The sequence below is a fragment of the Podarcis cretensis genome (genome assembly GCF_951804945.1).
Source record: "Podarcis cretensis genome assembly, chromosome: 13".
In the NCBI taxonomy this organism is placed as follows: Eukaryota; Metazoa; Chordata; class Lepidosauria; order Squamata; family Lacertidae; genus Podarcis; species Podarcis cretensis.
In genome coordinates this window covers 55,029,093-55,045,831 of record NC_137182.1, presented here as the reverse complement: position 1 = coordinate 55,045,831, position 16,739 = coordinate 55,029,093, and the positions used below count along the sequence as shown (strand labels likewise).

At 47.4% G+C, this 16,739-nt stretch overlaps 1 protein-coding gene across 4 annotated transcripts in view; it reads left to right on the top strand.

Moving 5' to 3' along the window:
• Positions 1 to 16,739, top strand: part of TFR2 (transferrin receptor 2) — a 55,158-nt gene that overhangs the window by 29,103 nt on the left and 9,316 nt on the right. For all 4 annotated transcript variants that reach the window (XM_079951815.1, XM_079951814.1, XM_079951817.1 and 1 more), the window contains 9 exons: positions 7,007 to 7,147; positions 7,224 to 7,335; positions 8,365 to 8,487; positions 9,886 to 10,002; positions 10,832 to 10,971; positions 11,885 to 12,057; positions 12,252 to 12,371; positions 14,720 to 14,802; positions 15,742 to 15,805. In XM_079951815.1, coding sequence (XP_079807941.1) covers positions 7,007 to 7,147; positions 7,224 to 7,335; positions 8,365 to 8,487; positions 9,886 to 10,002; positions 10,832 to 10,971; positions 11,885 to 12,057; positions 12,252 to 12,371; positions 14,720 to 14,802; positions 15,742 to 15,805 — 1,073 coding nt within the window. The remainder of the gene's footprint in view (positions 1 to 7,006; positions 7,148 to 7,223; positions 7,336 to 8,364; positions 8,488 to 9,885; positions 10,003 to 10,831; positions 10,972 to 11,884; positions 12,058 to 12,251; positions 12,372 to 14,719; positions 14,803 to 15,741; positions 15,806 to 16,739) is intronic.

Genomic DNA, 16,739 nt, shown 5'->3' with positions numbered 1-16,739 from the left:
ATGTTACATAGATCATTATTTTCTTGGTTGTTTCCCACCTTTCCCTTCCACTGAAATGCTTTGAAGTTAATTGTGAATCACACAATTAATTACAGTGGTACCTCGGGTTAAGAACTTAATTCGTTTTGGAGGTCCGTTCTTAACCTGAAACCGTTCTTAACCTGAGGTACCACTTTAGCTTTCTTAACCTGAGATACCACTTTAGCACGATTTCTGTTCTCATCCTTAGGTAAAGTTCTTAACCCCAGGTACTATTTCTGAGTTAGCAGAGTCTGTAACCTGAAGCGTCTGTAACCCAAGGTACCACTGTACATTTGTTTCTGCCATAACATAGGTAAATTTAAAGGTAAAGGACCCCTGGGCGGTTAAGTCCAGTAAAAGGCAACTATGGGGTTGCAGCACTCATTTCGGTGTTTGTCCACAGACAGCTTTCCGAGTCATGTGGCCAGCAGGACTAAACCGCTTCTGCCGCAACGGGACACCGTGATGGAAAACAGAGCGCACGGTTACGCTGTTTGCCTTCCTGCCACAGCGGTATCTATTTATCTACTTGCACTGGTGTGCTTTCAAACTGCTAGGTGGGCAGGAGCAGGGACCGAACGACGGAAGCTCACCCCATCGCAGGGATTCGAACCGCCGACCTTCTGATCGGCAAGCCCAAGAGGCTCAGTGGTTTGGAGCACAGCGCCATATAGCAAGCTGAATAACACAGTATTACACGCCACCTCAGTCTCTTGAGTTGTGAGACAATTGAGGGGTTCCTTCAAGCGCTTATCTAGGGTTTGGCTTCCTTGAAACGAAAGTCATCGGAGACTGTGGTGTCCTTGGGATATGTTGTTTTACTGACACATATATACAACCTGAGCATAGGGTGGTGGGGCTCACAGCAAGAAACCGCCAAAAGATCTTGCTTCCCCATTCATCGCAGCTCTGGATCCAGCACAGAGCAGGCAGGTCTCTGGGTGGCCAGTTTCCAGCCTACTTCCAAACTTAACAAACTAAAGTTCCCAGGATTCTTTTGGGGAAAGCCAGGTGCTTTAAATGTATGGTTTGGATGCAGCCTAAGTCCCTGTCTCTGTGTTCCTGAGCCTCTTGAGCAGTTCGAATCCGTGTGACGGAGTGAGCTCCTGTCGCTCTGTCCCTGCTCCTGCCAACCTAGCAGTTCGAAAGCATACCAACACGCGTAGATAAATTGTTAGGGTGTGAAACCTAAGACGCTGGCAAGTTAGCAATGTCATGTGACTTTAAGCAGTCAAGCTCGTTAAGTTGTTAAGTTGCTCAGTATATAAAGAGTGTTTGTTTTCTCTGCCTGTGGGGGCGTGAAGCAAAAATGTCTGAAAGCTCCGGAGGTGTTTCTGTTATCTTTCTGCAATAAACCTGTCTTTGGAAAGACAGGCTTCCCTGTGTCGTTATTTCCTTGCTGCTAAGACTCTGAAGCATGTACTGCAACAAGAATCTCTGCACTGGACTTAATTAATGCTCTGCAAAGAGAACTGTTGCTGGTTGCGCAGCGGAAGCGTTTACTGGACCAGTACACAGACTCTCTTAGGTTATGGCTCTTTCTACGTTTCTACAGCTGTATTGTGTGCAGAGAAAGTGAAAGCAGCTTTCGGATGAGAGAAGACCGGCTTGGTCGTAAATCCAGCTCTTAAAGGAACTGAGAGGCTGCAGAAAGTTGAGAGAGCTGCGTAAGTGAAGATTTACAGCTTCATTAGCTGCAAAAGGCTAGCTTGACCTCCCGTTGTGTTTTTGTTTTGTTAATAAAACCAGAGGACGGTGGTAGGTTGCTAGTGAAGAGACGGAAGAAAAAAAAAAGTTTAAAAGGCTTCAGAGGAGGCTGGAGGCGTCTGAAAAGTGAGTAAAACAAATCCCAAGGGGAAAGAGAAGCAAGGGCACACAGAGGGAGTAGCAGCCGACCCCAAGAATGGCAGTGGAAAATTTCCAGGTTCCCTTTACAAAGTTGAACTCTGCTAATTACGTGCAGTGGTCTAAGAGGGCTCAAGTCTGGTTGGAAGCCAAAGAAGTGTGGGCTGACTATGTCCAAAGGCGAAAGCCATTTGTGGCTGTTGCAGCAGATGCCACAGCAGAGCAACAGGCTGCTGCACATGCTCAGAACAGGGAACATGATAAAATGGACACTAAAGCTAGATGCATGTTGATGGTATCGATAGACGATTCCCAATTACCTCATGTGGAAAATTTAAGGTCTGCATTTGAAATTTGGGAAGCTCTTAGGCGAATTCACCATAGAGCCACCATAGAGCGTGGGGGAACTAGCAGGCAGAGCTGTAAGGAAGCCTCACAAGTGTCTGCTATGGCCAGCAAGTCATGTTTTCGATGTGGCAGCAGGTTTCATTTGATAGCAAAGTGTCCAGAAAAGCAACAGGAATTTCAACAGTCCAAGGTCAGTTTCCGGAGCTACAGGGGAAGACGAAGTGAGAACTACAAGACTCAACGATCCAGAGGGGGAGCAGGTGCTGATAAGGGACTATCTGCAATGGCAGCACAACAGAGTCCTAAAAGGAGCCAACAAACCTTGAAGTGGATAATTGACAGTGGAGCAAGTCACAATTTAGTTCCAGCGACATCTAGTGGCAGCTTGATGAACTGCAAGACATTGCCAGTTGCAAAAACTGTGACTATAGCAGACAATAGTAAACGAGAAATGAACCTTAAAGGCACAATTTATGTTAATTGTTTGCAAACTAACCTTCCTGTTTTTGTTCTTCCAGGAATGAAGAATGGACTTTTGAGTGTGTCATGCCTGGTAAAAAGTGGTTTTAAGGTTGAGTTTGAAAATGATGTGTGCACCATTTCGAAACAGGGGAAGGAGCTAGTTAAAATTCCCTGTGAGGATGGGCTTTTTGTTTTGGATGAAGAGCAGTTAGCAGCAGGTAGATGTTCAACAGGTGAAGCGCAAGCTAAGTGTGTAAATAAGGCTCCTCATACAGGTTGTGCACATCTACTACACAGAAGGTTAGCTCATATATGCTTTAAGTATGTAAGCAAGATGCCAGATTTAGCTGAGGAGTGTAACATTAAACCCTGTCCAAATTTTCTGGATTGTTGTGCTTGTAAACATGCTAAGGTTAAGACATGTAACTATCCTAGATCTGATAGAGTAAGCAAGAAACCCTTTGAACTTGTGCACACAGACGTGTGTGGCCCTATGCCAGTCAAATCGCTTGGAGGTGCGAGATTTATGCAAATTTTGGTGGATGATTTTTCAAGGGCTAGTTGGGTTTTCTTTCTGAAAGAAAAATCACAAGCAGCTTCCATCCTGATGGATTGGATTGAAGAAGTCGAATGTAAATTTGACACCAGGGTGCGTAAAATACAATCAGATCGTGGTGGGGAATATGTGAACCACACGCTGGAGATGTGGTTAAAAAGGAAAGGTATAGTTCATAGACTTACCAATCCCTATTCACCACAGGAGAATGCAGTTGCCGAAAGAAAATTTCGAACATTACAGGAAGCCATTGCTGCTTTGCTGTTTGATTCTGGACTTCCACAGCGGTTTTGGGCTGAGGCTGCACTGTATGCGAATTATACTTTTAACAGAGTGTACAATAGCACAGTAGGCAACACTCCTTACTTCATGCTATTTGGGAAAAAACCAAAAATTGATCATCTAAGAGTTTTTGGATGTCGTGCTTATGTGCTGGTGCCTAGGGCACAACGTAGGAAAGGCGATCCTAGATCTAAAGAAATGCTTTTCTGTGGTTATCAAGCAAACACAAAAGGTTGGAGATTTGTGAATGTAGAAGGCAATCAAACAAAAATCACAATCAGCAGAAGTGCGGAATTTTGTGAACAGGATGGTTGGAATAAAATTCATGGAAATCCTGACATACTATTTGATGTGGTGAACAGTAACAATGAAACTCAGGCCCCAGGGCAGGTATTAGTTCCAGAACAGGCTGAGGAATTTGAGTCTGAGGACGAGGGTGAGAAATCGTCTAGTTCACCCAAGTCTGTAAAGTCAGAATCTTCTAGCTCTACAAGTTCACCCGTACAGCAAGAGAGACGTGTAAAGTCAGAATCAGAAAGTTCTTCAACTACTAGTGACAAACAGGTGACGACTAGTGATTCTGGGTCAGAGGGGGAAACTGAAGGAACATCACAGGAACTGTTAAGGCGTTCCAAGCGTACCAACAAAGGGATACCTCCTGAAAGGTACCAAGCTATTAGTGTTTGGGCTGGTTTGGCAAATTGCGAACCTGAAAGTTTTGAAGAGGTTGAGCAATTACCCCAGGAGGAGGCCAGTAGGTGGCGTGAGGCCATGCAAAAAGAGTTGAATTCTATGAAAGAAGTGGGTGTGTTTTCCATCACCAAACTGCCAGAAGGTACCAAGGCAGTAAGTTGTAGGTGGGTGTACAGGATAAAGACAACAGCGATGGGGAAACCAGAGTACAAAGCAAGGCTTGTAGCTCGAGGTTTTACGCAAAGAGAGGGGTTACATTATTCCGAAGTCTATGCACCCACTTCAAGGAGTGAAACCCTTCGGGCACTATTAGCAGTTGCTGCTCAGAAAGGGTTCAAAGTGAATCAATTTGATGTCTCTACAGCTTATCTTCATTCAGACTTGGCTGAAGAGCTCTATATGGAGCTACCGCCAGGATTGAAAGTTGGTAAATCAAATCAGGTATGGAAACTACATAAATCTATTTATGGACTCAAGCAATCTGCTCATAATTGGAATGAGTGTTTGAATGACGTTTTGGTAGGCATTGGTTTTAGCAGGAGCAAGGCTGACAATTGCTTATATTTCAGAGGTTCAGGAGATGCTCAAGAATCTTTGCTTGTTTATGTAGATGACCTGATTTATACTTCAAAGACACAAGAACAAGTAAAAAAACTAGCCAAAGAGTTAAATAAACACTTCAAAGTTAAGAATCTTGGTGATGTAAAGGTCTATCTTGGTGTTCAGATAGATAGGACCAAAAATGGCAGTTTTCTACTGAATCAAAAAGGCAAGATATTGCAAATGTTGAAAAAGTTTGGCATGACGGAGTGTGCAGGTGTTAGAACGCCAATGGAAATAGGTTTTGTAAAAGACAATGAGTTCAAGGATAGTGCTGAATTCAAGCGTGCTGAAATCTTTCAGTCAGCACTGGGAAGCTTACTTCATCTTTCGCAATGGAGTAGACCAGACATTGCTTACGCTGTTAACTTACTCAGCAGAGAAGCTTCAAAACCTAGTGTAAATGCATGGAAAGGAATTCAAAGAGTGTTAAGATATTTACAATACACCAAAGATTTTTGCCTTGAATTATCTTCTGAAGGACAAGCACAGATTACTTCTTGGGCAGATAGTGATTGGGGAAATTTAAAGGATAGAAAATCAGTGTCTGGCTGTGTAATAAAATTTGGTAACTCTCTGATTGGGTGGGGATCCAAGAAACAGAACCTGATTGCTTTGTCGTCAACAGAAGCTGAGTTCTGTGCCTTATCTGAGTTATGTAGAGATCTAGAATTTTACAAATGCTTGGCACAAGAGATGTATGAAAAGGCCATCACTCCAATCACTGTATGGGGTGATAATCAACCGTGTCTTAAGTTAGCACAAAATGGGCAGTTTAAAGGTCGTACAAAACATTTGGATATCCGCTTTCAAAATGTTTGTCAAACGGTAAAAGCAGGAATTGTTAAATTAAATTACTGTCCCAGTCATGAAAATCAAGCTGATGGTTTTACAAAACCGCTTGGGTTTCAGCGGCATGAAAACTTTTGTGAAGAAATGGGTCTGAAGTAATTTTGTTTTTGTATTGCCAGCGAGAGGGGGTGTTAGGGTGTGAAACCTAAGACGCTGGCAAGTTAGCAATGTCATGTGACTTTAAGCAGTCAAGCTCGTTAAGTTGTTAAGTTGCTCAGTATATAAAGAGTGTTTGTTTTCTCTGCCTGTGGGGGCGTGAAGCAAAAATGTCTGAAAGCTCCGGAGGTGTTTCTGTTATCTTTCTGCAATAAACCTGTCTTTGGAAAGACAGGCTTCCCTGTGTCGTTATTTCCTTGCTGCTAAGACTCTGAAGCATGTACTGCAACAAGAATCTCTGCACTGGACTTAATTAATGCTCTGCAAAGAGAACTGTTGCTGGTTGCGCAGCGGAAGCGTTTACTGGACCAGTACACAGACTCTCTTATAAATAAGTACCACTGTGGCGGGAAGGCAAACGGCGTTTCCGTGCACTCTGGCTTCCGTCACAGTCCTCCATGCGCCAGAAGCAGTTTAGTCATGCTGGCCACATAACCTGGAAATCTGTCTGCAGACAAACTGCCTGAAAGCAGAGATGATTGTCACACGCCATAGTCAAGTTTGACTGGACTTAGCAGTCCAGGGGTCCTTTACCTTTACCTTTACCTAAAGATTTGGAAAAGGGCAGCTCAAATCATCAAGGGGATGGTATGACCCTGCTGTGAAGACAGGTTGCAGTGTTTTGGATTATTACAATTATTATTATTATTATTATTATTATTATTATTATTATTATTATTATTTTACCCCGCCCATCTGGCTGGGTTTCCCCAGCCACTCCGGATAGCTTACAGCATATATAAAACACAGTAGAACTTCAAACATTACAAAACTTCTGGATTCAGGGCTGCCTTCAGATGTCTTCTGAAAGTCATTTTAGCTTAGGGAAAAGCCGTGTAGGAAGTGACGCGATAGGCGTTTATGTATAACATAATGCCTGGCAGGGAGAAATCAGAGAGAGAAACGTAACCCCAGAACTCATGAACCCCCCCTGAAGCTGAATGTTGGGAGATTCCGGATAGATAAAATAAAGCCCTTGTTCACACAGCGCAGAACAAGGAATATCAGTAGCAGCAACGCTCCTGACTACCAGTTGCTGGAAACCACAGGAGGGGAGAGTGTCGGTCTTGCGTTCGAATCCTGATGGCGGGTTTCCCACAGGCGACTGGTGGCTGCCAAGACAGGATTCTGGGCTTGATGGGCCACTGGCTCTGCTCTTATGGAACATTTCTCTCCCTTCTCTCTGCGCAGAATGATGAGCGAATCCCCGCACCCGCCCGGCTCCCGTCGCTTGGACGCCCTCTCCCGCCACGTCCTCAGTGCCTTCGGCTCCTACGGCCTGGACCACAGCTGGACCGACAGCCATTATGTGGGGCTGCAGCGCCCTGACCGGTCAGTGAAGGGCCCTGGGGCGGGGGGTTGTTTGGCAGGGACAGCTCTTTCAGCACCCTCTGTCCTTCTCCCGCAGCCTGCGCCCCAATTTCCTGCAGCGGGTGGACACAAATGGGGTCGTGGTGGAGAAACTGCCGCTGGAGGACCCGGAGGTCTACTGCCCCTACAGCGCTTCCGGCACCGTCACGGTATAGTCATTTCTTTATTATTTATTGAATTTATACCCCACCTTTTCCTCCATGGGGCTCAAGGTGGCATGTACATAATCTCTTCACTTAATCCCCCACAGCAGCCGTGTAGGGGAGGTTAGGCTGAGAGGCAGTGATTCGTCCAAGGGGATTTGAACCCTGGTCTCTCCCAGGTCCTAGTCTGATGCTCTAACCCATGAGTAGGCAAACTAAGGCCCAGGGGCCGGATCCGGCCCAAACTCCTCCTAAATCCGGCCTGTGGACGGTCCGGGAATCAGCATGTTTTTACATGAGTAGAATGTGTGCTTTTATTTAAAATGCATCTCTGGGTTATTTGTGAGGCATAGGAATTTGTTTATCTCCCCCCCCCCCAAAAAAAAATATAGTCCGGCCCCCCACAAGGTCTGAGGGACAGTGGACTCGCCCCCTGCTGAAAAAGTTTGCTGACCCCTGCTCTAACCCCTGTCCAACACTGGTCTTCCCAGTTGGTAACACTTTTTCTCTGCCTGAGATAGATAAAGGAGACAGGGCTGATGGATAGTTTCTGGCTGCCAGCTGTGACCACAACCAGCAACCCAGAATATCAATACGCCTGTCAAAAAAGATGCTTGCTCTTAAAAGGGAAGGAAGTTAAAAAATACAAACATTTGGTTTTTTTCAAAAAAGTATAGATACGTCGTGACTTCCAACCAATTTAAGAACGTAAGAACGTAGCAAACGCCCTGCAGGATGAGGTCACCTAGCCCAGCCTCCTGTTCTCACACCGTTCCATAGTTTTACTCTGCGCTGTGTGAAGAACGACTTTGGCTGTGTCCCACCAGCCAGGAGGGAACCAATCTGGCTTCTCTAGGGAGGGAGTTCCAAAGTTGTCTGGCAGCAGCCCTACCCCGCCAAGCGGGTCTGTGCGGGTGGCAGAACCGAGAGAAGGGCTTCTTCAGAAGATCTCAGGGCAGGTTCATAGGGGAGGATATGGTCCTTTGGACAAGCTGTGCCCCAGCCTTTCCTTTTCACCCCACTGTCTGTCTGCAGGGGGGGCTGGTCTTTGCCAACTACGGGCGCCGGGAGGACTTTGTGGCGCTGAAGCAGCACGGAGTGAACCCCCAAGGCCACCTCGTCATCGTCCGGATCGGGGAGATCAGCTACGCCGAGAAGGTGAGGCTGGGCTCCTGAATATGACCCTCTGCAAAAGGGTTGAGGCCATAGGCAGGGAGTATCATCTGTGGCCCTCCAGCTCTGCTTGGACTACAGTTCCCGTAGCCCAAGCAGGCAGCAAGGCCAATATTCCAAGATGTCTGGTTCCAGAAACCTTGGTGGGGGGCCACCTGGAAACACCAGATTTCAGGAAAGTGTCCTCCAGATTTAAGGGCAAGAAGGGTGGATGGGGAGACAGGATTCATGAGGTGTAGAACCATGGAACTGTAGAGTTGGAAAAGGCCATCTAATTGAACCCACTGGAATGCACAGCTGAAGAATCCCTGACAGATGGCCATCTGACCTCGGTTTAAAAACCTCTAACGAAGGCCCATATAGTAAAAGCTATGGTTTTCCCAATTGTGATGTATGGAAGTGAGAGCTGGACCATCAAGAAGGCTGATCGCCAAAGAATGGGTGCTTTTGAATTCTGGTGCTGGAGGAGACTCTTGAGAGTCCCATGGACTGCAAGAAGATCAGACCTCTCCATTCTTAGGGAAATCAGCCCTGAGTGCTCACTGGAAGGACAGATCCTGAAGCTGAGGCTCCAAGACTTTGGCCACCTCATGAGAAGAGAAGACTCCCTGGAAAAGACCCTGATGTTGGGAAAGAAGGAGGGCGCAAGGAGAAGGGATGACAGAGGACGAGATGGTGGGACAGTGTTCTCGAAGCGACCAGCATGAGTCTGACCAAACTGTGGGAGGCAGTGGAAGACAGGAGTGCCTGGCGTGCTCTGGTCCAGGGGGTCACGAAGAGGCGGACACAACTAAACGACTCAACAACAACAATGAAGGGGAGTACACCATCTTCTGAGAGAGTCTGTTCCCGATATTGAGCTGGAACCGTCTCTCTTGCCTTTTGAATCCATTGGTTCAGGCCCTGCGCTCCAGAGCAACAGAAAGCAAGCTTGCTCCATCTTCCGGGGGACAGCCCCTTAGATACCTGAAGATGGCAATCCTATCATCTCTCAGTCTCCTCTGTTCCAGGCTAAGAATCCCCAACTGCCTCAACCGTTCCTCATCAGGCTTGGTTTCCAGACCCTTGATCATCTTGGTTGCCTTCCTCTGCGCACCTTCCAGCTTGTAGGGTAAACCTTTGTGGAAGTGATGGAAGGGGAGGTATTGAGCGCTGATGGATACAATGGAAGGTGCAGTTTCCCTAAATATTAATGCAGCTGTAAAAAAAGATGGCTGCCTTGAAGGGAAAGGAAATGTTGTGGGGGCTTGGGAGAGGTGAATCAGAGCAGCGTGGCCTTGGGGCGTGGGCATGCGTTTTTCTTTGATGGTGGAGAGGGATTGTTGTGTGAGAAATCAAAGAGGTGCCCATTGTTCTGGAGCTCCCAGCTTCTCTTTGTCCCAGGTGGCCAACGCAGAGGCTTCGCAAGCCAAGGGAGTTCTCATCTATCCGGACCCCGCTGATGTCCCACAAGACCCCCGCAAGCTGGGGCTGTCCCCAAACACAAGCATTTATGGGCATGTGAGTACAGCCTTCACTGGGACAGAGAGAGAGAGAGAGAGAGAGAGAGAGAGAGAGAGAGAGAGAGAGAGAGAGAGAGATATGGGTTGGGGGCTTAAGTAGAGAGACCCTCCCTGTGGTTCTGAACCATCTTTCCCAGCCAGGAAGCCCTAAAACAGCCCTTCGTTGTTGTTCTTTTAAATGCTTTTTATTGGTGTTTCATTTAATACAAACAAACAAAATACAGTAAAATTCAACTGGTCATAAATATAAGCACCAATTGGTCATAAATATAAGCACCAATTCTGTAAACTTGGTCATAAATATAAGCACCAATTCTGTGAATTGGCTATATTTTTACTGTTATTTGTAGCTCAATACTATTTATAATGTCATATTTTTATAAAGTGTTTTCTGGTCATTGACCGTATTAAAGATATTTGATTTGAGTAAAATTCAACAATCATTTACCCTCATTCTTTCCCCACACTCTGCTGAGCATTGACTTCCTTCCCTCCCTTCAACAGGTTTTCTTATGTGAGTTACTTTCCCACAGTTTCTTATTGAATCCAATCCTATCTACATCGTAAGATTTATTTCAATCCTGCCAGAGTCTTCAAATTTCTACAGTTATTATTTGTATGCTCCATAAATGTACTCCAATCTTTTTGGAATTTTGCTTCCTCCTGATTTCGGATTCTACAGGTCAGTTTTGCAAAACTAAAACAGCCTGTCGAAAGCAGCAGCCCTCTCCCATCACTGCTCCCCAGCAGCTAGGATACTGGGATAGACTCCTCCTCAATGTGGAGTCTCCCCTTCAGCGTTCCCAATCCTTCTCTCGTCCTCGCAGGTCCACATGGGGGCCGGAGACCCCTACAGCCCCGGCTTCCCTTCATTCAACCACACCCAATTCCCTCCGATTCAGTCCTCGGGACTCCCCTCCATCCCCACACATCCAGTCAGCGCCAACGTGGCTGCCCGCCTGCTCAGGTGAGTTGGACGGAGGCTTCCTTGAGGGGTGGGGTGCGATGGGAAGCAAATTGGAGGACATGGCTGGGGAGGGGGTGAATGCTGTCCTCTGGGGCCTCTCTACCTGGCCCTCAGGCCACGCCCCTAGGCCCAGGTCACGCCCCTTCCCCAGATTTGCCCCCCCCCCGCTCAAGTGCTTTTGCTGTGAACACGCCTCTTTCCTGCATAGGTGAAGGTTGGAATGGAGTGTGGGTGTAAAGGGTTGGGGACAAAGAAATATTTGGCATGGACTATATGGGGCATTATAGGGACGCGGGTGGCGCTGTGGGTTAAACCACAGAGCCTAGGACTTGCCGATCAGAAGGTCGGCGGTTCAAATCCCCACGATGGGGTGAGTTCCCGTTGCTCAGTCCCTGCTCCTGCCAACCTAGCAGTTCGAAAGCACGTCAAGTGCAAGTAGATAAATAGGTACCGCTCTGGCAGGAAGGTAAACTGCATTTCCATGCGCTGCTCTGGTTCGCCAGAAGCGGCTTAGTCCTGCTGGCCACATGACCCGGAAGCTGTACGTCGGCCAATAAAGCGAGATGAGCGCCGCAACCCCAGACCGGACCTAATGGTCAGGGGTCCCTTTATCTTTTTGTATGGGGCATTAGGGGAGGGGCGCTGCCTCTGATGAGGGACATGTCATGCTCCTTCTGGGGTAGTTTGGCCATCTGCCAGGGATTCCTTAGCTGGGATTCCTGCATTGCAACGAGTTGGAGTGGATGGCCCCTGGGGGTCCCTTCGAACGCTACAATCCTGATTCTGTGATGGTCTCCGGAATCAGCCTGGGGTCCTGAGGGGCACAGCATGGGCAGGGGGAAGTCAGGCGGCCAGCTGCCCCAGCCCTCCCTTGAGAGATCGGCCTGTGGATTCACAAGGGTTCTCCCCACAGGCAGCTGACAGGCCCCATTGCCCCGCAAGCCTGGAAGGGGCGCCTTCCCGACGTCCCATACCGGCTCGGACCCGGGGGTCCCGACTTCCAGCTGCAGCTGGGAGTTCAGAACCAAAAGCAATCCGTGATGATCAACAACATCTTCGGGTGCATCGAGGGTAGATTCGAACCCGGTATGTGGCTCCCGGGTTTCCCGGGCAAGAGTTTTGCAGGTGGTGGGAGGTCGGGCGCATGGGGGTTAAGGCGTAGGGTGCTCAGAACTCCCATGTTTTCCGAAAGGGGAAACGATATTTGGGGAGGCTGAACTGCGGATCTCATGCGAAGGCAGCTTTTCCTTTTCACCTCCATCCATGCCTTGTTTTGCTAGATCATTATGTCATCGTGGGGGCCCAGCGGGATTCTCTGGGTCCGGGGGCTGCCCGTTCCGGAGTGGGCACAGCCATCCTGCTGGAGCTGGCCCGCACTTTCACAGCTATGGTGAGAAACGGTGAGTAGGACTGCTGCAGGAGGGAGGAGCTGTAATGGGAAGTGCATGGAATAGCCATGTAGCTGTAGGAAAAGATGGCTGGCTTAAGAGGGGTGAAACAAAATATGTGGCTTTGAGGAAGGACCTGATGGGTGGGTGGGTGTGGGGGGGAAAGAGGTGGCCAAGGAAGTTGACTGTTACGGTTTTAAGGAAGGGTGTTTTGAAAGTAGCCAAGTAGCATAGCTGTCAACCGTCCCTTATTTGGCGGGAAAGTCCCTTATCCGAGCGCTGTTTCCCGCTGCTGTCCCTTATTGATGATGTCCCTTAAATTTCCCGGGTTTCAAAGGAAGCAGCTCCTCTCCCTCCCTCCCTGCCTGCCGGCCAGGGAGGAGGGAGGCTCCAACTGTGTTGCTCGGCTGCGTTGCTCACCCAATAAGGAGTCTGAGAACGACTGGGGGGTGGAGCTTGCATGCCTTGTGCCAATCAAATCGGCCGCCTTGCCTGGGGACTCGCCTTTGCTCAGCGCTTCCCAGCGGAGAGGGGACGGTGGTTTTCCTTGCTGCATCCCCTTTGCCGGGTTGCTGCGCTGTGGGAACCACCCCTTGAGGCTTCATTTGGCTGCTGGTTGACTAAAATCCCTTATTTTGGCTGCTGATCCCTTATTTTCGAGGCTGCTGGTCCCTTATTTTCAAATCTGTAAGTTGACAGCTATGCCAAGTAGACACCTTGGTTCAGTCTCCTTACCCCACATGTGCCCACTTAACTGCTTCAAATGGGTGCCACATAACACCACATCTGTGAGAAATCAATCTTTTAGGGTGGCAGCAGCTACTCTATGGAACTCCCTGCCTATTGAAATCAGGTAAGCGCCTTCGCTGGGCTCTTCTTGGCTCCTGCTAGAAACATTTTTATTTAGACAAGCCCATCTAGACTGGTGACTGGGAGCGGCCGCCGAGACCATATAACACCAGTCTTGAAAGACCTACATTGGCTCCCAGTGCTTTTCCGAGCACAATTCAAAGTGTTGGTGCTGACCTTTAAAGCCCTAAACGGCCTCAAAGGTCCAGTATATCTGAAGAAGCGTCTCCACCCCCATCATTCTGCCCGGACACTGAGGTCCAGCGCCGAGGGCCTTCTGGCGGTTCCCTCACTGCGAGAGGCCAAGTTACAGGGAACCAGGCAGAGGGCCTTCTCGGTAGTGGCACCCGCCCTGTGGAACGCCCTCCCATCAGATGTCAAAGCGATAAACAACTACCTGACATTCAGAAGACATCTGAAGGCAGCCCTGTTCAGGGAAGTTTTTAATATGTGACATTTTAGTGTACTTTTCATCTTTGTTGGAAGCCGCCCAGAGTGGCTGGGGAAACCCAGCCAGATGGGCGGGGTACAAATAATAAATTATTATTATTATTATTATCTAGACATGTAAGATGTCAATATGTGATTTGATCTGTTTATAGTTTATTGTTGCTTTTATCTTTTGAACGTTTCCAAGAGTTATCTTTCCTGTTTTTACCGATAATTTTATTGTGGTTTTTAAAAATTATTTATTTGGTTTTTCAGATTAAAATTTTACATTCACATATCCAACATACAACATAAAAACAAGATTCCAAGGAATCTCCTGGACTTCCCTCCTCCCCTTTGTGGATCCTATCGTTAATCATTTCCTCCTGCATCTTTTAGAATAATCCAAATCTTTTACCTCTCCATTGTATCCAAAATTCACTACTAAACTACAAGTGATATTCCAATCCTACTAACGATTTTAACTGTTTACAATGGTCTTTAAGATAAGTTATAGATTTCCCCCATTCCTTATTAACATTTTGGCCTTCCTGATTTGTGATTCTTCCTGTCATTTTAGCCATTTCGGCATAATCCATCTACTGTATTTTTTGCTCTATAAGACTCACTTTTTCCCTCCTAAAAAGTAAGGGGAAATGTGTGTGCATCTTAAGGAATGAGTGCAGGCTGCGCAGCTATCCCAGAAGCCAGAACAGCAAGAGGGATTGCTGCTTTCACTGTGCAGCAATCCCTCTTGCTGTTCTGGCTTCTGAGATTCAGAATATTTTTTTTCTTGTTTTCCGCCTCCAAAAACTAGGTGTGTCTTATGGTCTGGTGCGTCTTATAGAGCGAAAAATACGGTACTTAATCTGCCCTTCTTCTCTGGTCAGCACTTTATCTTCTTTCCATCTCTGGGCCAATAACATCCGCACAGTCACGGTCGCATACATAAATGATAATTTTATTGCTTTAACCCACTTTGAGGGTTGTTGCTGTGGTTGTTTTACAGTCAAGCGGCGTATGGACTTTATGAAACAGATAGTAAGTGAATCTCCATCCCTGTTCTTCCTCAACCACTTTAGGATTCCAGCTCCGGAGAAGTTTGCTCTTTGCCAGTTGGGATGCTGGTGATTTTGGCAGCGTGGGCTCCACCGAGTGGCTTGAGGTGAGGTGAGCAGGACGCATGAATGAACTGGGGCTTTTAAACAGAAAAGGGGTGCAGGCACCTGGGGTGGGGTTTTTTGGGGGGTATCGGATGGATTTCCCCCCTAAATTGATTTTTGAATCCTGAATTTATTGTTATTCACGTTTTACACTGTATTTTATGCTGTTTTTTGTTGCCTCAATTAAGTGTTTTAAATTTGTTGTTAGCCGCCCTGAGCCCGGTATAAATAAAATTGTATTATTATTATTATTATTCAGAAATCTTGCACATAGCACACTGCAATGGAACGTGGCTGGAATAAAGGTCCAAGAATTAACATTTTTAAAATTCTGGGAAGCTTTTCCTTTTCAGCCTGGAGAGGGGGGGGGAGAATCTCTCAGCTGGGTTCAGCCAGACTCTCTTTTGTGCTGTGCTTTCCAGGCTCCGAATCCAGCGGTAAAATAATAATAATAATAATAATAATAATAATAATAATAATAATAATAATTTATTATTTATAACCCACCCACCTGGCTGGGCCTCCCCAGCCACTGTGGGCGGCTTCCATAGAAACCAAAAATATGCACATTTTCCCTGGGGAAAGCAACAAAACAAAAAAACACTTTGAATGGGAGCTTTAAAACCTGGACCTTTGACTGGAAATGCAGCATGGAAGGAAGTGGGACAAGCCCCCCCCCCCCATCCCAACTCAGTTCAGGGGAGGGCTCAGCTAAGATCCCTTCATAGCAAGAAAAGGGAAAAGTTGACAGCTATGGATCCCTTCCTGTCATAGAAGGAGGAGTGGCAAGGAGACATTTTTCACAGAATCATAGAGTTAGAAGGCGACCGCCCCTCCCCACTTTCCCAATGCCTCGTCCCTCTTGTGGCTGAGTGGTCTTATTCACAAGTCCCTCCAAGCTCAAGCCCACCTCTGTTAAATCCTGCTCCTTCCTTTCCCAGGGCTATCTGACGATGCTGCACCTTAAGGCCGCTGCCTATATCAGCCTGGACAGCGTAGTCCTGGGTGAGTGGGGAAAGGAGGGGGCGTTGTGGGAAGGAATCCAGCAGCATCCATAACACCATTGTTGTTGTTTAGTTGTTTAGTCATGTCCGCCTCTTCGGGACCCCCTGGACCAGAGCATGCCAGGCACTCCTGTCTTCCACTGCCTCCCGCAGTTTGGTCAAACTCATGCTGGTCGCTTCGAGAACACTATCCAACCATCTCGTCCTCCGTCGCCCCCTTCTCCTTGTGCCCTCCATCTTTCCCAACATCAGGGTCTTTTCCAGGGAGTCTTCTCTTCTCATGAGGTGGCCAAAGTCTTGGAGCCTCGGCTTCAGGATCTCTCCTTCCAGGGAGCACTCAGGGCTGATTTCCTTCAGAATGGAGAGGTTTGATCTTCTTGCAGTCCATGGGACTCTCAAGAGTCTCCTCCAGCACCATAATTCAAAAGCATCAATTCTTTGGCGATCAGCCTTCTTTTTGGTCCAGCTTTCACTTCCATACATCACTACATCACTATAACACCATTATACAAGTCCATGGCACGTTTGGAATAACTGTGTATGGTTCCGGTCGCCTCACCTTAAAAGGGATGTTGCAGAGTTGGGAGAAGTTCAGAAAAGTGCAACCAAAACAGTCAAGGGCAGGGGTAGGCAAACTAGGGCCTGGGGACTGGATGCGGCCCAATCGCCTTCTCAGTCCGGCCCGTGGACAGTCCGGGAATCAGTGTGTTTTTACATGGGTAGAATGTGTGCTTTTGTTATTTCAAATGCATCTCTGGGTGATTTGTGGGGCCTGCCTGGTGTTTTTACATGAGTAGAATGTGTGCTTTTATTATTTCAACTGCATCTCTGGGTTATTTGTAGGGCATAGGAATTTGTTCATTTTTTACTTCAAAATATAGTCCGGACCCCCACATGGTCCGAGGGACAGTGGACCGGCTCACTGCTAAAAAAGG